Raw genomic sequence first — 22,396 nt, 5'->3', positions numbered from 1 at the left:
CCTACCTGTTGTTTTTGTTCTTGCACTGCTCTGTTGGGTCGTAGATTGTGTGTAGTGGAGCTTCTAGCTGATGCTACAGGGTGTTTCTCCTTCCCGTCTTTCCCTCTGGCTCTCAGACTGCTCTCGCGCACCTCAGCAGCTCGTGTCTGTCCATTAAACACTGAAAGAGGAGAGAAAAACAGATCTGACATTCAGTATGATTTGGTAGTGTATGTGCTAGAGCTGAACAACATTAGAAAAAAAACTGACATTGTGATATTTTGTTTATTCTACAATATATATATTTATTTCGATACACTAAAAATTGAACCACTATGAGGTTTATTGTTACTGTTTGTAACCTTTTGATTTTAATTCATTTGTCCGTTTTTTTTACTGAATGTGGTCAGATTTCTTAGAATCAGTTTAAACCTGGTAAAATCGAATACTATTAGATTTAATCAGTTAAAAAACACGAATATGATATTTTTGACTGTTTTCTGGTGAGTTTAACAGGATTCAGGTACAGAAAGTCAATAAAATGCTTTTTTTGTTCATTTGATTACAAGTGGCATTAAATACAGTTATGAAAAATTCTAAATGTTTTGCACCGATTTCAGTCACACACAGGTAATCAAAAACACAAATGAGTGGATTGCTTTAACAGTGTAAATGCTAATGTGGTCAATTGTGTACAAAACAGACACAAAATACCAGCTTCACTCTTTCGACCTCATTCTTGAAAACTACAGAACAGATTGTTGAAGTGCACTGGACAGATGGGGTTTAAACTGTCCAATTAAAAAAAAATAAAAAATTATATATATATCAAATAAATGTTCCTTTAGCAGTCACAAACATTAGAGCATGCATGAAACCATTGTTTTTTAGGATCATTTTCTGTTCTCAGGCAATATAAAAAAACCTCTGGCTTCATAAATACCAGAATAATAAATGCAGCCTTAATAACATCTCTAAATGGGGTCACTGGTGTGGAGAAAACTAAATGAATGATTGAGCAAGTAAAAATCCAATGGTTAAATCATTGAAAATTTACAGCTACATATTTACCTTCTCTCTGAAAAAATTAATCAGTAAAAAAATCAGTATTTGACTATAAATGTTATTTTTCTAATTTTTTTGTATTTTTTTATTCTTAAGTACTCTAAATACTCTCTAGAATAAATTAATGTTTTTATCCATAAGTATAACTGATGTATTTAATTACAAAGTTCTAAAATACTTAAATGAGTTTAAATGTATATATAAATGTTAATTCACTCTATTAGAGTATACTCTATTTATTAGTAGTATACTTCAGTGGTTCTCAAACTTTTTTCACCAAGTTCACCTCAGAAAAAAATTGTCTCTCCAAGTACCACCATAATGACAGGTTTTAAAATACTGTAGTGTAGCATGCCTAATTAAGCAGCTGCAGCTCTGCACAGTTCAAAAACCAGGCAGATTAATTCCTGTTATAAAGAATATTTATTATTTTCACCACTTTAAACATTATAAATGATTTAAACATTAACTGTGCTTACAGGTAAAAAAAAAATTAAATGTGCTTCTAAAAATTAACTAAAAGTTGTACTGTATATAAAAAAGTAAAAAGAAAATGATCTACTTAAGTGTAAAGTATTAATATACAGTAGCCTATTCATCACAACCTGGAAATGTTCCTTGGACCTAATAAATATAGGCTAAATGTCATCATATTTATATAAAAATCTTTTTGATATTTTTTTAAATAGATGTTGCATGTTTTTATGACATATTTGTATATCTCTGAAATCTAAACATTAACTTGTATTTTTAAATATATGATTTGAACTTACATGTTTAAGTTAGATCTGCTTACTGTGCATTAGAGTAGGCTTTGTGTGCCAGAAAAGCAAGTCATTAAACCATAACTGTCAACATTGGCATGCAAAAATATGGAATATGCTCCGCTACAAATATGGTGAGGAGATTAGCTTCAAATGATAGAATACATAAAAAACATTAGAAAATTGAAAAATAAAATAAAAGGTTTAGCCTATTACAATCAATTTTCTGATCACATCGATGTTATTGCATGCGTCAAAGGGTTAAAAGTGTGTTAATTTTTTTTTACTTTAATTATTCATCAATTGGATGATTTTGTGCCTGTATACTGTGCGTGACAGTGCTTGATGGTCATATGCATTGAATTGACTGATAGTTTCCCTTCATGGTTACCAAAACCAGGTGATTTGGTTCTGTAGTGGAAAACGAGGCCAGTTTTGAGGCTTTCAGCTGAATGCTCCTGCTGTCTCTGACCACTCTGCTTTCCACTTTCTGTGCACTTGACTTGTAAATTACTCTTATAAAAGAAGACTGCCAAGCTACTAACAGAGTCTGCATAGAGGCCTGAATTTATGGGATTTTAAAGCTCAAACACTGTAACAGCAAAGCTGCTTATAGCCCTCAAACTAACATCAATAAATCACCAAAACAGTAACACAATTGCCACTAAAAGCGCCCACTTTTTTAGAAACAGCCGTGTTGTTTAAGACCTAAAGTTTTGATTCTGACTGTAAGAACAACTTAATATCGCATGAAAAATGTAGTCTAACAGATTTTCATTCTTCCCAAGAGCCACCCACATCGCAGTTGGACAAAAGCAGCAAAGATTTAGAAGTTTTGAGCCTCCATTAACTAAACAGATGGTGAACAGAGAGTCCAATGTTAACACTAAACAAGTATTGAAATGCTCTTTGGGTCACTTTGCTAAATGAACGCTTCTAGAGGGACCAACTTATCGCTCAAACAGTCTGGAGCTCGGCCAACGGCGCACATAAAAGTGTCATATTTAGCGTGTGGTCTCGTACAGTATGTAAGACGACGTGGCTCTAGTTTCGCTGTAATGTACGGATGCTCAACATGACTCCTTATTTCATTGCGGAGCACACAGAGTTGCCTCTCAACGCAATATCACACATACAGTCAATCCAAAATTAATTCAGACACTAAATATCCTTTTTTAAAATATATTTTTTTATATACTTTTTGTATGTACGTGAGTATAGCTGAATAAACTGAAATATTATATCTCAAATTTTGCAGAAACTGAACAGTCACTGCATGTTTCGCTAGAATGTGATTGACAGCAGCACGGGAGACTACAGGCAGCGCTGTAAAAAGTGATTAGTTGACCACTGCCTTAGTTATTAAACAAACTATCTGCATGATTATAAAAGTTAAGTCAATGGGTTTACTGATTTATTTACTGATTTATCAAATTGTTGCTTTTAAGTCAATCACTTTTCTGAAGTAGAGTAACTAATCGCTTTTTTGAGTGTGTTATTGAGGCCTGACAAAGTATTGATAGTTGTGTAAATATTGTCATTAATATTTTTGTTTGACTGTACTCCATTACATACTGCATCCTTCAATCAGAATATCTGACATTGATCATTTGTTCTGACAAAGTTCAACTCTTGAGTTCTAGTGCTATTTTATTACCATTTTAGAAACTATAGTGCATAAACTGTGTAATAAACTGACATGTTGAATGAGTCTGATTAGGTTTAGCTTTGGCTGTACAGACTGAATTGAAAATTGAAATGATGCTGTCAATTGGCAATTAGGTCAGACACGGGGCTAACTAATTAGGGCAATGAGATACAGATACAATGTTGCTGACCATTCTCAATAATAAAGTAGCCAAGCAACTATGCTCTTCATTATTATCAATATTACTCAAAAAGTTAATCAACAGCATCACAATATTAAATAAACGTATTATTAATGTTTTTTTAAGTGCCCATAATATCAATATTACTCATTATCATGTTGTATAGTATTACTGAATATCGCCATGCCTAAAGTGTACCTCATTTCAGTGCATAAGTGTCATCTTTTTATGACAAAGCAGGGTTTCTACAGGTTTCAGCAATTTTAAGACTTTTTAAAACCATTATGAATGAAATTTTATCCAATCTAAGTTAATTTTATAGTTGAACAAATTTATGAATACAATAAAAATAATTTAATAATAAAAAATTTAATAATTTATTTAATTCTATTCATGCTTCAAACTGACACCCAGAGTAGAAGCATTTTCGACGGCCAGGTCAGCTTCCTAGGATAACTTATAAACATACAGTATGTTATTGTAAGAAAAATAATTAAACCATTATTATGAATAGAATTAATAAAAGTTTTATTATTTATTTCGTATGGGTGTTGGCCAGATTTGGTAGCTAAACATAAACAAAAAGTAAACTAAAACCTGTTTTAAAAAGATTTAAGACACAACACAATATTTCAGTCAATTTAAAAAAAATTTTAAGGCCTCAAATTTGGTTTTTGAGATTTAAGACATTTTAAGACTTTCCAAGGCCCTGTGGATACCCTGCAAATTATTTAAAATTGATATCCCTTCTGTAAAACTTTAATTCTTTGAAAAATATCAAGTGTGCCTTTAGGGTGGGAATTTGTTTTTTCAGACCTTTAACAGTTTATTACATTTATTATTATTAAGATACTATGTGGCTTAAAGTGCAATTGAAAAACTTAACTAGGTTATTATATTAACTAGACAAATTAGAATCAGGTAAGTTATTGGACAAAAATGTTTTTTTCTGTGGACAATCTGTAGGGATTTTCGTAAAAAATAAAAATTTTTAATAATAAGTTTGATCTTAAAACTGTTTATTCCAGCCAAAAAAAAAAAAAAGACTTTAGCCAGAAGAAAAAAAAAACACTGTAAAAACACTGCAAAAATGCTTTTCTTAAATAATTTTATCACAAATCGAAAAACAAGATTATTTAGCTTATCCCATTGGCAGATTATTTTGCTTGATTTAAGAAAAAACTCACTTAATTTTGGCCTATTATTTCTTAAAACAAGACAATATGTTTTTTTTTTTTTTTGTCTAGAAAATGCTTCTTGATTTAAGAACTTTTAGATATTTGGACTAGAAACAAGACAAAAAAAAGCATTTTTTTTGCAGTGAATATCCTCACTCTGTTAAATATCACTTCAAAAATAACTGGAAAGAAAAGAAATTTAATAATAATAATATTAATTTAATTTTGACATCTACTGGATATTTATTGCAATCCTCCTACTGTTGCTTTGTATTTTATGATTATATTATGTATTTATAGTAATATGATTGATTGTTATTATGCTTAATGTGTTTAGTTTTCTCCTTCACCCTGAATGTATCTAAAAACATATTTCAAAACTGGATTCTGTGAGCCAAGGATGGCATGAATTTAAGAGAAATGTAAAATGCCTGAAAGCTGTTGCCAGTTTTGGAAATTAATGTCATGCTTCTCCTGGAGGTTGAATGTGACCTGAAGCCCCAGTGATGTGTGTGCCGGCTGTGTGTTTTGTGGACCCTCAGACGTGTGCTGAGTGTGTTGGGTTACTGGTGTTTCAGGTTACACTGCAGATTTTGCTGAGTGGGCAACAGGGTCCGGTTACAAATCCAGAGTCGAAAAAAAACGGGGCAAGAATGCAAAAGACGAGGACGAAGTGGCATTCAGCACTTTATTAAATGGATTCTCAGCTAAATTCAGCTTGGCCTGCTTTCATCTGTTTTCTATAATTAGGATGTGAATCTCAGGAGAAAGAGGAAAACAAGCACAGTGATCAGTGAAGTCATTAATAAGCAGACACAGCATATTTAATGTGAAAAATATTAATTATACAGATAAATAAAGCTAAAATAATTACATGAATCCGTAATATAGCACATTATTATAATATAACAACAACCTATCTTTTAACAAACATAAACATTTATTTGTAAGCAAATATTAAAGAAAAAACCAAATAAATAGTTCTTTCTTTATTTACACACTAACTTTCAAATGTTGTTATTATTTATTATCAAATGTGTAATAATATCATGTCATTTCAAATCACAATTCATGCTTCAAATAATTTTCCTTCGGCTTAGTGCCTTATTTATCAGGGGTCGCCACAGCGGAATAAACTGCCAACTTATCCAGCATATGTTTTATGCAGAGGATGCCCTTCCAGCCGCAGCCTAATACTGGGAAACACCCATACACTCTCGCATTCACACACTCGTACACTAATAATTTAATAACCATTTAATAATGAACCTATTACAGTAAAAACAAAACTATCTAATTTATAACAGAATTACACAAGTTTTTGCCTTGATTTGCTTACTGATGTCCTCTGCAAAGTCCTTTATGTGTAACAGTATTGAAAAAAGCAGATTATTTACCAAATTTACTTGAAACATTTCAGTTTGCTTTTTTGTAGCTAAAAAGGTTACGTCAAATTAGAAATGATGTTGTTAAAGGCAATCGCCCCAACCCTTTCCATCAATCTTAGGGTGCTTTCACACTGGTCCGCACCCGAGTTTGTTTGACGTCAGAGTTAAGTACGTTTAGCTAATAAGAACGTGTCTTCTGAACTCGGGTGCTCACCCATAAACCATACCCGAGTCCGCCTGAAAAAGGGGGTCTAGGGTACAGTTTGCGTGAACTCAGGTTTACTTCTGGTATAAATGCAACCGCACCAAATAACCGAAGTGAACCGCCAACTGTACAACAAACTACTGTTTTCATAATGTTCATCACATACGTTAATGTACCTTGGTGACAATCGGGACTGAGCCAGGGCAAACACAGTGATAATGTCTACCTGTCTCCTCCAAAAACAACTTCTGCAGAGAGATGTTGACAGACGTGTGATGTTCTGAACGTTTTAAATTTCTTTGCAGCAGACATATACGAGTCGCTTTTTGTTTGTCCAAGAGCAAAAGATTCAATAAAAGCAGAACGACCGCGATGTGCGAAATGTGGACGCCTTTCCATTTTGGTGCTTTGCTTTTGTGGCCGTCACCTAGCAACAGCAGCTCAATGACGCAAGCGTACCGAGGTTCAGAAGGAAAAAAGACAGTGTGAACACAAACCAACCGAGAAAGTGGCAAGGGAGGACAATCGAACTTGGGTTTGGTCTAGGCAATAGAACCAAGTGTGAAAATACCATTTCTCTCCTCTCAGATGGGATGGTGGGCCAAATCAAAGGTTACAATGGGCCAACTTTGGTCTGCGGGCCCTACTTTGGGCATCTCTAATCTAGAGTAAGTGTCCATTTTTGGAAATACTCACATGAAATACAATTCTGTGAGTTTTTTTAATATCAGCGTTTACTTTAATGGATGCAGCAAATGTTGAAATAATAAATATGTTGAACAAGATAAATGATATATGCCTATTTTTAAGATAGTAGAGTGATTAATCCATTTTTTAAAACTCTAATCTATTGACAGCCACACTGCAACTTTTGGATGTGAGCCCACAATGAATGCCTTGTGTTATATGGACGGTGCAGCACAAATGTATCTGACAGTGAAGGCTGTATATAGTCACGACTCATTAACTGTATGGTGTGGAAAAAGGCAGGATCATAACTCACCTCACCGGAGGCCTTAAATGGAACCAAATGTCCAGCCTGTCTGCTACTGGCAGCGCAATAATACACTACTACACACACTACATATTAAAATTGATTGTAAAGGGCTATTTTAAGGGTAAATGGATAATAAAATGCAAAGCTAGATCAGTTTGTAAGAGTAATTGTGCATGTTTGTAAATATTCTGCTGGTGTGGTGAAGTACCATGACCGTTGGCGATGCATTTGTTGGGTCCTTTGCTCTTGCGTGGAGTGGACTGGCAGGAAGCAGGGGCGTGGCTGGCACTTTCTTCTTCCTCTTCCTCATCCTCTTCCTCATCCACATCTTCATCATCTTTAGCGCTACCAAAGTATGTCATGTTGCTGGGCAGCGCAGAAGAGCCTGAGCCAATGAGAAACGGGGTAAAGGCAGAGTGAACAAGTGTCATGCAGAGAGAGAGAGAAGAGTGTGAAACACAGTGGTGAGTAAATCAGATTTTGATATGATTTAGTCTTCATATATGTTGGTTTGAAATGAGCCGATATTTTATTTTCGAAGAATGTAAATTCATACACTACAGTTCAGCTGAGGAGAATGGGATAGTACATTCAAAAAATGATAATTCACTCACTATTTACTCTCCGTCAAGTAGTTCCAAACCTTTATGAGTTTATTTCTTCTGTTGAACACACAAGAAGATATTTTGCTGAAAACTATTGACTTCTATAGTGGAAAAAATAAATACGGAATGGTACATGGTCAATGGTTACAGGTTTCCTACATTTTTATAAATATCTTCTTTTGTGTTCAACAGAAGTAAGAAACTCATAAAAGTTTGAAACATGTAAAGGGTGAGTATATGATGAGAATTTTCATTTTTGGGTGAACTGTCCTAAAGTTGTTTTTAAAGATGTTTTGAATCAACAAGAACAGTCACTGATTGAAAGAGTCTACAAATAAAACTCAATTCCTACAAGAAATCTCCAGTAAATAAATGTTGTTCTTTTATATTCTAGATATTGCCACAGTATAAAGTAAGTCCATAAAGTATTCATAGCGCTTCACTTTTTCCACATTTTTTTGTTATAGTCTTATTCCAAAATTAAATTAATTAATTTCATCAAATTCTACACACAACATCCCATAATGACAGTAGCAAATTTATTAAAATTAAAAAAAAAACTGAAAAATCACATGTACACATTGCCGTGAAGCTCTAAATTGAGCTTACGTAATATTCTGTTTCTACTAATCACTCTTGAGATGTTTCAGCAGCTTAACTGAAGTTCACATGTGGTAAATTCAGTTGATTGGACTTGATTTGATAGACAAGATTGTCTCTAGGCACAAGACTGGAGAATGTTATAGAAAAATTTCTGCTGCTCTGAAAGTTCTAATAAGCACAGTGGCCTCCATCCGTAAGTGGAAGATGTTTGGAACCACCAGGACTCTTCCTAAAGCTGGCCGGTCATCTAAGCTGAATGATCAGGGAAGAAGGGCCTTAGTCAGGAAGGTGATTAATAACCCTGATGGTCACTCTGTCTGAGGTCCAGCGTTCTTCTGTGGGGAGAGAAGACCCTTACAAAAGAACAATCATCTGTGCAGCAATCCACTAATCAGGCCTGTATGGTAGAGGCCAGGCCAGACTGAAGCCACTCCACGCATGGAATTTGAAAACACGTAATGGAGAAAACCAGTCATCAATCATCACCAGGCAAATACCATCCCTACAGTAAAGCATGGTGGTGGCAGCATCATGCTGTGAGTATGTTTTTCAGCAGCAGGAACTGGAAGACTAGTCATGATAAAGGGAAAGGTGAATGCAGCAATGTACAGAGACATCCTGAATGAAAACCTGCTTCAGATTGCTCCTGACCTCATACTGGGGCGACGGTTCATCTTCCAGCAGGACAATGACCCAAAGCACACCGCCAAAATATTAATGGAGTGGCTCTACAACTACTCGGTTTATGTGCTTCAGTGGCCTAGCCAGAGCCCAAACCTAAATCCTATTGAACATCTCTGGAGAGATCTCACTATTTACTCAACCTTGGGTGGTATTAAACATTTATTAGATTATTTTTTTCTGTTAAACACAAAATAAGTTATTAAAAAAACAGTTACTATAGACTGCCATAGTGAGAAAAAATTGACTATGGAAGTCAATGGCTACAGGTTTCCAACCTTTTTCAAAATATCTTCTTCTGTGTTTAACAGAAGAAAGAAACTCAAACTGGTTTGAGACAAGTGAATGATGACAGAATGTTCAGTTTTGGGTGTGCTGTCCCTGTAAAAACAGCATTAAATGTTTTGGGTGAACTAACCCTTTAAACCGAACCTAACAAATCTAAACACACCCTAAGATTCTGCGCAGACATTGTCTCTGAGATCACAAAAATGAGAAGATCGCATCTGAAAACTCAGCTGTGAGCATTTGTAGAGTGTGCAAATCTCTGTTTAACCTGACCATGTGCATGAGAGAGAGACAGAGAGAGCTGTTAATGTGATGGCGAGCCCAGTCCAGAGCTCATCTCATGTGTTCCTGATCCTCACTGAAGGGTTCAGCGCTCACAATGGAGAGCCTGTTCAGCTTTATTCCACATTCCCTCAACAGCCATTTATCTGCACCCGAGTCACTGGGTCTGTAGCGTTTGCATGTGCTGCAGCATGTGATTGTGTGTGTGTGAGTGTTTGGAGGAGGGGGTGGGGAAGACTGCTGAAATAGACAGGAGAAGCGGCCTGTCTGTTTTTGAATCAATCTTTTTGAATTCTCCAAACAAAGTAACTAATAGAGCGTTACATTTATACCACATCCTGATCCGATCTGCTGTTGTTTGAGATCAATGGAAATGAACTATGCGAAGCCTTATTAGTGACTGGTTATGAATGATGGGCTGCAATTTCCAGGTGAAATGAGAGCGGAGCTGAAACGGCGAAAGAAAGGATCTCTGGGCCCCCAGATTATGGAGAAAGGCTTTTTAGGCCAGTCCTCCATGATCAAGGGCTTTAATAAGGGCTCCCGGGGGCTTTGAGCGACCCGCTATTGTTCAGATCTCAAGAGGAAACCGAACGATTCTTCGATTCCTCTCTGATAATGCCAGGGGTTTTTAAGAGTGAATATTAATGAACGTGATTCTCATCTACTGTTCTGTAGCAATGCAGCTGATGTAAGTATTCAAGTGTCACTCTCATTAATTATCATGATGGATATAATCTGGCGAGAGGTCTGTGTTTAGTCCTTGTATTCTGTTATTTGCTCATGATGTCCTCTGATTTAAGTTTTTCCTCGAAGCGAAGTGTGACTTTGCTTCAGGATTGTTTTGAACCCAAATCTGTTTTTATATCTGTCACTCTTGGTTGATAGAGAATAAAATGGAGAGAGAGAGAGAGAGAGACCAGGAGAAAGAAGAGAGACATTATTCGTAATAGACTTGGATATGAGGAGTTACCGGTTATATTATATTATATTATATTATATTATATTATATTATATTTTATTATATTATACTTTATTATATTATATTATATTATATTATATTATATTATATTATATTCATTAATTTTCTTGTTGGCTTTGTCCCTTTATTAATCCGGGGTCGCCACAGCGGAATGAACCGCCAACTTATCCAGCAAGTTTTTATGCAGCGGATGCCCTTCCAGCCGCAACACATCTCTGGGAAACATCCACACACACACATTCACACACACTCATACACTGCGGACAATTTAGCCTACCCAATTCTCCAGCACCGCATGTTTTTGGACTGTGGGGGAAACCGGAGCACCCGGAGGAAACCCACGCGAAGGCAGGGAGAACAATAGACAGCAAACTCCACACAGAAATGCCAACTGAGCCGAGATTCGAACCAGTGACCTTCTTGCTGTGAGGCGACAGCGCTACCTACTGCGCCACTGCCTCGCCCCTATATTATATTATAACATATTATATTATATTATATTATATTATGTTATGTTATGTTATGTTATGTTATGTTATGTTATGTTATGTTATGTTATGTTATGTTATGTTATATTAATAGAAATGCTCTCGCTAAGTATAGTAGACATTGCTTTAATTATGTTGTTTTGTATTACTTTAAGTCGTTTGTGATGCAGAGACACACAGTCAAGTCTTTTGTTGAACAGATTCACCACTTTCGACGCTCATAGATGTGCATAAAAATCATCGTGCTGCACGTATTTGGAGGTTTTCTGATGGTATCAGCTTTTGTGCAGCGGGGGGTGGGGGGGTTGTATCTTTAATAAACTATGACAGTTTGCCTTCATTGAAAAGTAAGAATGATTAGTAAATCCATATGGATCAGTTCCTTAAAAGTGACGTCGCGTCTTCAGTTTTGCGTTCAGGCATGCTTTGCATTCAAAGTTCAAGCGTACCTCGCCAAAGCCCAACTAAACCACGCTCTGGTAAACCTCTTCCAACCAGGCCAAGACTGGCCAACTGAACCCTGCCTGAACTCGATATGGAGCAAACACACTTGTCAAACTAACCAGGAAATGCACCCGGGCATGGTTCTGATAGCCTAGTGTGAGTACATCCTAAAAGTTTTAGGGCTGCTAAAATATTTTATTCTGTCAAGAAAAAAACAACAACTCTTGTGCTCATCAAAGCTGGAAGAATGTGGTTACGAAAAAATAATACTGTGAAATATTATTACAAATGAAAAATAAGGCTTTATTTTTTTTAGAGATTTTCAAATGCAATTTATTGTTGTATTTCCAACAGCCATTATTTCAGTATTCTGTGTCATGGCATCTTTCAGATATCATTCTAAAATATTGATTTGGTAAATATTTGAAATGATTATTGAAATAAAAATATTTTTTTTTACAATTCATTAAATTTTTTTCATGAATAGAAAGTTCAAATATTGTTAAAATAAATGTAATAAAAATACAGAAGAAAAAGCTTTTAGGAGCAGACCCCAAAATAAAATGAAAGAAATAAAAGTGTTGAGTGGCCACTGATGAGTGACACCTCAGCATCTGGTGAATGAGAAACAGCAGCCACTACTGCGTCTGAATTACAGCTTATGACATCCTGCACATCAGCCTTGACTTATGCGACACTACAAGCTCTGCTTATATTTGAAAAATCCATAAACTCATCCGCACTCTAACATTTACGTGTGCACTCGGTTCTAACCCAATAACGAGAAAGGGTTTGATATGATGAGCGGGACGGATAGAGACGGGGAAGAGATGTTCTCATTTACATTCTTTATGTTTGAAAATCCATTAACCCACTTTGCCCTCAGCCAAGAGTCCATGGCAAATCCAATCAGTCTGTTCCCTGTCTTTACACAGCCGTGGGTGAGAGTAAGACGAGAGATGGAGAAAGTTAACCTGTTCAAAAGAGCCAGGGAAATGCGAGAAGGAATTTGGGGAGAGAGAATAAGTGAAAGTTTGACGTTAACTTAATTTGTATCTTCTTCCAGGTCTGCTCTGCCAGAAAAGATGAGGAGGAAAATATGACGAAGGACTGAAGCAGAATTTATATATTTTAGCTGTCACCAACGCAGACTGTGGTGGTATTATCGCTGTTTATATGCACAAATTTCTATTTAATTACAGGAGTTCTGCTCCCAAAAGTCAAAAAGTACATCAAAAGTGTAAGTGGAATAGTGGTCAAGTGTGGTCAAGTGTAAAGACCACAAGTGTGAGTATTTGGATGGGCCCACTCACATCATTCCTGAATGAATCAGCCTTCTGGTGAAATCAATTGAATCGGGACAAAGATATTGACTAGAAAACAACCTGGGATTTTCTAAATGTATAGGTCACTGCTTAGGACTATTTGAAAGGCAGCTCTAACAGCAAAAATAGAGCAGTATTTAAGCATTTTCACAAGTTAAATATACTTCTATACCTTAGATTCCTATAGTAACTGGTGTTCATCTGTAACCTGTTGGTAAAATCCTTACTCATCTGACAAACTCAATTTAACTGGCTGATAAAATATCAGACTTTGAAGAATTGTGAGTCATTTTAAAGTGGCTGAAACAGCAGGTTTCCTCAGACAGCAGGTTGTCCAGATGAAGGCTAAAGGCATGCAGACCCTTTCAGTTATGGCAAGTTGATAATTTAAATTTGTTTTATAATGTCACTGATTGTTTTAAGTCCCCAAATCCTTTTAATACCATGAAAGAAGTGTGAGAAAGTGTGAGAAGCCATAATAATGCAGAGGATGTCAGCGAGCAAGTGATTCAACACTGTAGCGGGAATTACTCACCGCTTCAGAGCTGAACAGAATAAAGATCTGTCTCAGCATACAACGTCTTGAATTTTAAGCTATCTTGGACTGAATTCAACCAAAAAAAAAATCAATAGGGCAGACTAACCTTTGATGAGCAGTGTGTTGTGTAAAATGTGTTTTTTATCACTTTTGGAAAAAAAAACCTGCATATTAGTAATTTAAAAGATTCTGTTATCATAAAAAAATCATCCTAATGTCTCGTGTGTGTCTCATGTGAATGCCAAGTGCCATCCAGTTAAAAACTAATGGATGCGACTGCACACACTTGACTAGAGACCCTGCACCCCACAAAAGTGTTTACTTGGTTTCATCATCCTGGAACGGTTTGTTTTTTATCATTGACAGAATATAGATTTGTTAGAGCACAATATTTTCAACGCAATCCTACAAAAATAAATAATGAAGTATTTTAAACCTTTAACCTGTAAGACAAAAAACAACCCACGGCAAGTGGTTAAAAGTAACTTAGTTCCGTGAAAAAAACTTTCAGACTTGGCAACCCTATACTTTAGTGATAAAAGCTTGTTTAATGTGTTCATTTAAAGAAATGGCCTGAACACATCCTGCTCATTTCTGACTGCTTCAGTCAATCTATAGAAACTTTAGTAGTAGTAATCATTCTTTGTGCTGAAATCGTTGCTGTTCTCTAATTTAAATCACTGTGTTTTCCACTAAATAAAAGGGTATTATTAAAAATTACTTTTTTTTGGTAGAAACTACTATAAAAACAGTTTAGTCCCAACAACAACAAAAAAACTTTGAACAAGACTATATTATTTCTGAAATAATCACGTGTTCACAAATTGTTTACCAATTTTTATCCACATAAGAAAAACGCTCAGAGAAAGCAAATTAAGAAAGTAAATATTAATCCTTAATGGATGTAAGAAATGTTTTTTTTATTTTTTATTTTTTTCTCCTGTTGCGCTCAACAAACAACCAAATAAACAGAGAAGTTTCTCATGACCTTAAGGTTATTTTTACACCTTTCTCCAAATATCAGGAGGTAAAATATTGACCCTCAAGCATGACCAAATGACCAGAGAAGGGTTGATCTTGACCTTAAGGTTAACTTTCCCCAAATTTCAGTAGGTAGAATATTGACTATCATGCTGACACTACAAACCTCAAATTTGTGCTTTGCAATCAGAATTAATGTGCACCTACAGTAGCTGAGAGAGAAGGTAAGCCTAATCAATTCACTCTTCTGTCTTACCTAATAGGCTGACCTTTGGCCAGCACCCACATTTTGACTTTAAAGGTGAGGGTTTCCTGCTGAAACATTGGAAACCCAGCTGTGGGATAAGTGCACATCACCCGGCATTCTCGGACACATGTGTTGGCTTTCTAATGTGACTGCAATGGGCTTCCCAGTCTTTGAAGAGGAAAATGATGGCACACCTCTGAGGTTGCATATACTTATATCAAATAGCTTGGGGTTTCATTATCTGTCTTTTTATTCATGTAATCCTTATTACTCATCTTCATTTCGCATTTTATATGCCTTTTATGTAATTTTGTTGTATTTCGATTAATGATATTCACGATTACGATTCATGATTATTGACTATTATTGTGATAATTGATATCAGCTGTGTGTACCAGCAATAAACAGTTGTATTGCTTGATTAGTATGGTGTATGGACCGTTATTGGTGCCTTCTCTTGTCGATTAGCACCACACTAGTCTCACTTGTATAAACACAAACCATGCTAAAACCTTTTTGGTATGCTGAAACATTTTACAAACATATTGTTATTATTATTTCTAAAGTTTGGGGCATAGAAAAATTTGGAAAGTGAATAATATATTTGAAGTGAATATATCTTTCATTGATCAGATTGTGCCACTAAATTTTTTCTTACATTAATTTTCACAAATTATCAAACTAAGAAATGTAGGCAAAGAGCCCTGGTTTAGTAAATAATTGTATGTTTGAGCAGCAATCAAGGTTTTTTTTTGTTGTTGTAGATAATATTTCAAACGTGACAGAGATTTGCATATGCAAGCCAATGCACGAGAGAACAGGCTCTTGTTTGTTTTTTACAACTTCAAGCACTGGTAACAAATTACCATGAGAATAGTTTAATAATGAATTGTTGCACTTGTAATTTCTAATTTTTCATAAATTCATCCATGTGCCACCTCTGAAATATTACTTAAATCATTCCTAATGTAGACACCAAACAAGCTCAAAACAAGCAATCTACATAGACGGAGCAAAATCTAAATTAAATTAGTACACAACCCCCACAATTAAACCTCACTGGACCAAAGTTTCACTCATGAATATTAAAAACACAACATAAACCAGACTTTATCTCTCATAAGCTGCAGTTCTTCCTTACCACTATAAACTTGACTTTCTCTCTTGAAGAGTTCAAAACGAACTGAAAATGTACGCCGGGAGCTCGTCCAAGGCACAAACACAGTAAATAACAGCAGCACACACCAGAGAGTCACCTAAACATTTGCCAGCAATAACCAAGACTCCCATGCGAGAGATGAATTCTGAAATCTGTAAACATTTGGAGAGTGGAGGGAGTGAAAAGATAAAGACCCACCTCTCAGACAGAGGAAGGTGAGGAAGTCTTCCGTTTTGGGTTTGCGTCGTGTGAGATGGTTGAGCAGGGCGGCAGGGGTCGGGCTCAGGGCGTCCAGCACCTTCAGCGGGGTGGCGTTTGGTGAGCACGGATGAGACTGAGCAAACTTCCTCTGAGCCTGCAGTCTTGGCCTGGTGCGAGGAACAGGGAATTAGGGAAATCAGAGGATTAGTTCTGCTAGAAATGAAAATGGCGTCATTATTTACGCATCAATCTGTCATTCTTCTTTTATTGAGCAAGTTTAAAGGCATTTATCGGTTGTTCTTTTCAAATCTGCTTCAGTAAATGCGAATCGAACTTTGCTTTTGTCTATGTCACACTAAAAGATTTCTCTGTTTTGAACAAAGCACTAAATAATAAAAACAATGTTTACCAGTGAATTTACTACAAATCATGTTTGACTACTTGTTTTCTTCAACCTTAAACTACCTCTTTTGCACTATATCTTGCTCAATATTGTTTTGTCTTAAGCAAAAATACTTGAGTTGTCTGTCTTAGGTTATGTCTATAGTTGAAGTATTCATTTAAAGTATAGGTTAGGACAGCACAATATATTGTTTGAGCATCGATACTGCAATGTGTGCATCCGCAAAAGTCACATCACAGGATTACATTATATATTAAAGATTAAAAGATAAAGAAAATATTATTTTAAATTGTTTATGCAATGAGGACCATGTTATTTTACATTTGATGTTCAAGTTCTGTACATGAATACTGTTAGACACCCCAGAAAACAATAAAGCAGTCATCGTTTATTTGGTTTTGCTTATAATTTATGCAGATACGTTGCATAGAAAAATACTTGATCACCCCAGTCGACCTAAATTAATGAAATCGTTTCAAATAGAGCTATTCAATTCATATAGTGGAATTATATTTATATTTTTTCTTTCACTTTCGCCAATTGGTGAAGTTTTGTTCCTCGACACTGTTGCCACTGACTTGCTTGGTTTGGGACTTGTGGAGCTGCGCATCGATGGATTTGCTCTTCAGTGTTTGGACTTTCAGCAGTGAAATATAAACCACACTGAACTGCACTAAACTGAACTTCAACTCTGAAAACTAGACTGACACAGTTTCAATCTACTAGAACTTCTAAAGCATCGTTTCCATCCAACGAGTCAAAGCGAACAAAATCATCACTTCCTGATTAACTGGCACCAAATATCAACAGTAAAAACTGCATTTGCTGCAGTAGGAGAAGCTGCATCAATCGTTTCTAAATGAATGCGCCTCAGAAGACAATCCTGATAAGCAGTGAGCGCGCAGTGGCGTTTGAGGGTGTCAGACGCGGAGCTAAGGCGCTCTTGATTCTGGAGGTCATTAATAATATAATAACATTAATACTGAAATGGTAAGGCGTTTTATAATGACCAAAACAACATTTCAGATGTTTTATAATGTGCTCAGCCTGACGTTTTATCCATTCACACACATTTTAAGCATCACATGATCTCTTTTAACAAAATCACATGACCTTTTTTATGACCTTTTTTATTAATGCGCATGCTGGAGTTTGTGCGGTAAAAGTGTCCATCGCAGTTTATGCGCATCTTTTCTTATCGAATAAAAAGTTTATCCTACCCAGCTAGGCGCATAAGTTTTTTATGCGCATTTTCAAAATTTATAAGCATCATGGCATTTCTATCAACTGTTTTTTTAATGCGCGTTTGCAAAATGCGCATAAAGTAGGTGGATGGAAACATACCTTATGTTAAGCTGTTTTGACACAATATACATTGTAAAAGAGTTGTAAAAATAAACAGGAATTGAATTGAATTATGCAATGTATATAGCAGAAAATCAAAATATCGCAATGTCAGATTTTTCCAAATATCGTGCAGCCCTAGTATATGTATTGTTAGTAATTATTATAGTTAGATTGATGCTCCAGTGTGTTACTTATGTATAGGTTTAAAATGGCTCTTACGTCCAGTGTTATGTTCATATATATGATTATGTATTTTGTAGCACTGTGGTCCTGCGAGACAACATTTAGTTATACAGTATGTCCACACATGTATTGGAATGACGATAAGGGCCTACTCACACTATGCCATCCGTACCGTGCCCAGGCCCGTTTCCCGGATCGTTTGAGAAGTGTGAGTGCGCTGAATCGCGCTCAAGCACGGTTCACTTGGCCGGCATAATATATTTGCAGATATCTCCAATCCGATTTCGTACTAGTACAATTGTAATTGCAGATATGTCTAATTGTCATTCTGACTAGTCTAATTATAATTATGACTAGTCAAAATATAATTAGAGATATCTCTAAATATATTTATGGATAGTCAGAACAAGGTTTAAATGCTAAAACGGCTTGCCATACGCTCTCACTCAGTAGCACAGTGGAGATTTCTCTAGTTATATCGTTTCAGTCGTTTGATATGCCGTCAAATATTTCGCCAAACAGTCCTTAGGGATGCGGGGACACGCAGTCATCCGCCACTTTTGGCGCTCATAAACAATCATAAAGCCCTCGTGCTGCAGGAATGAGGTGGTCTGCTGAAGGCGCGCAGCTGTCATGCTGTGAGGAGTTTGCGTCTTTAATAAACTACGGCAGTTTGCGTTCACTGAACAGTAAGAATGATTAATAAATCCATATCAAACAGTCCCTTAAAAGTCACGTCTCGCTTTCGGTTTTGGGCTTTGGCGCGTTTTGCACTCACACACAAGCGTACCGCGCCAAAGCCCAAGTGTACCGCGCTCAGGCACACCTCTTCCAACCGGGCCAGGGCCGGCCAAGTGAACCGTGCTTGAGCGCGATTCAGCGCACTCACACTTCTCAAACGATCCGGGAAACGGGCCTGGGCACGGTACGGATGGCATAGTGTGAGTAGGCCCTGAGTACGGCCTAAAGCTCTTAACAATGACAATTGTCATCTTGGAATGACAATAAAATTGACTTTAACTGGAGTTGAAGATGAGAAAAAATAATCATAGAAATTGAGAGGTTTGGTTTTCTTTTCTTTTTTATGCAATTTTGATATGTCCCTTTGATTCAAATTCATTCAATAATTTTCTTTTTAGCTTAATCCCTGTATTAATCAGAGGTTGCCACAGCGGAATGAACTGCCAACTTATCCAGCATATGTTTTACACCGCGGATGCCCTTCCAGCTGCAGCCCAACATTGGGAAACACTGTGGGGGAAACATGAGCACCCAGAGGAAACCCACACAAACACAGGGACAACATGCCAACTCAACTCAGAAATGCCAACTGACCCAGCCGGGGCTCGAACCAGTGACTTTCTTGCTGTGAAACAATCATGCTACCCACTGCGCCACCGTGACATCCCTTGATTCAAGTTGACACTTTAATTTAATTTTAATAGTGAATGTTTTATTGAGGCTGAAAACTAGTATACAAACTATTTTTATAATCCATAAAAGAGACGGAAACATTTATCTGAAGCCCATTTTTAAAACACAGCATGAAACCACATTTGAGTTTAAGTTTGCAGGCAGAAGGACAAATATATCAAGTAAATTACATTATGCTAATTTGTGCCTGTGAAGGAATGAATCGCTGTCATTTTAGAAGAATTATCGTAAGTAACATGCCGGGCCCTCCATATTTTTAAATAATTTTACCTTTCATTTGAAGCCTCGTGTTTTATTCAGTTTTATTTTAGCACTTAAGTAAAGAGTTTTGGGAATCCAACAAAAAACAAAACAAAAGAGGCAGAGTGATCTGAATCACACCTTTAAAAAAATATCCAATTCTACAACTTTCTGTACATTTTGGTTAGTAGAAAGAAGAAATTATTAGGTAAATTTAAGTGTCAATTTGAATTAAAGGGGTGGCACAGTGGCTTGGTGGTTAGGACTGTTTCCTCACAATAAGAAGGTCGCTGGTACGAGTTTGCATGTTTGTGTAGGTTTCCTCCAGTTGCTCTGGTTTCCCTCATAGTCTAAAGACTTGCACTAAAGGTGAATTGGATCCACTAAAATTGCCTGTAGTGTGTGTGTGTGTGTGTGTGTGTGTGTGTGTGTGTGTGTGTGTGTGTGTGTGTGTGTGTGTGTGTGAGAATGAGTGTGTATGGGTGTCTCCCAAAACTAGGTTGCAGCTGGAAGGGCACCTGGGGTCCGTTCTTCGTACCTCGCTTAAAGGATCTAAGATTATTTGGCAGATCCTGGATCTCGCTAATTTGGTTCTTCAAACAAGTTCGCAAATCAGATAAGAATGTCTGGATAAACTGATCTGAGATTGCTGCGTGTGTTGTGAAGGACAGATCTATCGATCCTCGAAATCATGATCAGCAATGCAACGATTGGCTGACGGCACAGCAGCGTAATGACATCATCTGATTAATATTCAATTATCCATGTGAGCAAAATTACATCAAATTAGCAGTAAACGGCTTGTTAAATATGACACGCAATAACCTTCCACATTTGTTGTGAGCTGCAGGCTTTACACTTTCATGTGTCAAGAGTATTCATCATGTATTTCAATGCAAATCAATGTATTTAGTTCTACATTTAGAAAAGATTTTCTTTATTATAGTAGCCGTTTTTTTAATCTGTGTAAAGAATAACTGGTTGTTTACAAAAACCTTTTCATATTGGTAAAGGTGTCTGCAACTTTTGTGAAGCATCAAATCACTGGCATATTAACTGTCAAAACATGTTTATGACTGCATAAATGTATTATTGCTTTTAAAAAAAGTCACATATTGTGCATTTCTATTATACACAATTTGTACTAAAGCGATCTAAAAAGTTCATATCAATAAGTTTTCTATTTGCACCACCAGGTGGCAGTCTTTGTACTTTCATTTCGAGGGTGCAGATTGCATACGTTTGATTAATATGTATAACTTAATTTATTTTATTAATGACTAAAACTTTATATATATGGTTAAAATATGTACCATTTTCCCAAGTGTATAACTACTGTAAGAAAATATCAGAATTGGGAACATACTTTCTGTATTATCTTTGCTTGAACTAAGCCGAGCTAATCCTGTTTATATGAATTGAACCTGCTCCCGATCAGGTTTGAGCTAGCAGAACTGTTGCTATGACAACAACTCTCGGATCAGCTTTGAAGAACGAAACAATCCTGGATCGTGCCAAATTGTCAATATCCAAATCCAGCTAACTGAGTAATCCACGTACGAAGAACGGACCCCTGATGTGAAACACATATGATGGAATAGTTGGTGGTTCATTCCGCTGTGGCAACCCCAGATAAACAAGGGACTAACCCGAAGAAAAATGAATGAAGGAATGAATTTTATTCAAAGAGACTGCATTACTGTATTTTCAGAAGACTTTAGAATCCATGAGAAGAAAGCACTTGAAATTGAAAAATAAATTCAGTTTATTTCAAGTAGGTATCACTGCAGCCCAGAGATGTGGGAGAGATTACACTGCAAGTAGGTTGGATTACCTCCAAGTGGGAGGGGTTTACGCCATAGATGGGCTGGGTTTAGGTGGTTTGGGTGAAGTAGACATTATTAAAACACATCAGGTTACTGTGAGGTTGGGTTTAGGGTTGGGGTAGGTGTAGACATTAATAAAACACAACAGTTACTGTGAGGTTGGGTTTATGGTCGGGGTAGGTGTAGACATTAATTAAACACAACAGTTACTGTGAGGTTGGGTTTATGGTTCGGGGTAGGTGTAGACATTAATAAAACACAACAGTTACTGTGAGGGTTAGGGTTAGGGTTAGGTGTAGATATTAATTAAACACAACAGTTACTGTGAGGTTGGGTTTATGGTTCGGGGTAGGTGTAGACATTAATAAAACACAACAGTTACTGTGAGGGTTAGGGTTAGGTGTAGATATTAATTAAACACAACAGTTACTGTGAGGTTGGGTTTAGGGTTAGGGTTAGTTGTAGACATTAATTAAACACAACAGTTACTGTGAGGTTGGGTTTATGGTCGGGGTAGGTCTAGACATTAAAAAAACACAACAGTTACTGTGAGGTTGGGTTTATGGTCGGGGTAGGTGTAGACATTAAAAAAACACAACAGTTACTGTGAGGTTGGGTTTATGGTCGGGGTAGGTGTAGACATTAAAAAAACACAACAGTTACTGTGAGGTTGGGTTTATGGTCGGGGTAGGTGTAGACATTAAAAAAACACAGCAGTTACTGTGAGGTTGGGT

At 36.4% G+C, this 22,396-nt stretch overlaps 1 protein-coding gene across 2 annotated transcripts in view; it reads right to left on the bottom strand.

The window, feature by feature from the left end:
- The window catches only part of jarid2a (jumonji and AT-rich interaction domain containing 2a), a 96,875-nt gene that overhangs the window by 32,855 nt on the left and 41,624 nt on the right, over positions 1 to 22,396 (bottom strand). For both annotated transcript variants that reach the window (XR_012391635.1, XM_001345849.9), the window contains exons 4-6: positions 16,227 to 16,396; positions 7,614 to 7,790; positions 6 to 160 (exon numbers count right to left, since the gene is read on the bottom strand). Coding sequence is in view for 1 of the 2 variants with exons in the window: in XM_001345849.9 (XP_001345885.4) it covers positions 6 to 160; positions 7,614 to 7,790; positions 16,227 to 16,396 (502 nt within the window). In the remaining variant the exon portion in view is untranslated. The remainder of the gene's footprint in view (positions 1 to 5; positions 161 to 7,613; positions 7,791 to 16,226; positions 16,397 to 22,396) is intronic.

Source organism: Danio rerio, chromosome 16 (assembly GCF_049306965.1).
Source record: "Danio rerio strain Tuebingen ecotype United States chromosome 16, GRCz12tu, whole genome shotgun sequence".
NCBI lineage: Eukaryota > Metazoa > Chordata > Actinopteri > Cypriniformes > Danionidae > Danio > Danio rerio.
The sequence above is the reverse complement of the archived record's forward strand: the minus strand, read 5'-3'. Positions and strand labels throughout refer to the sequence as shown.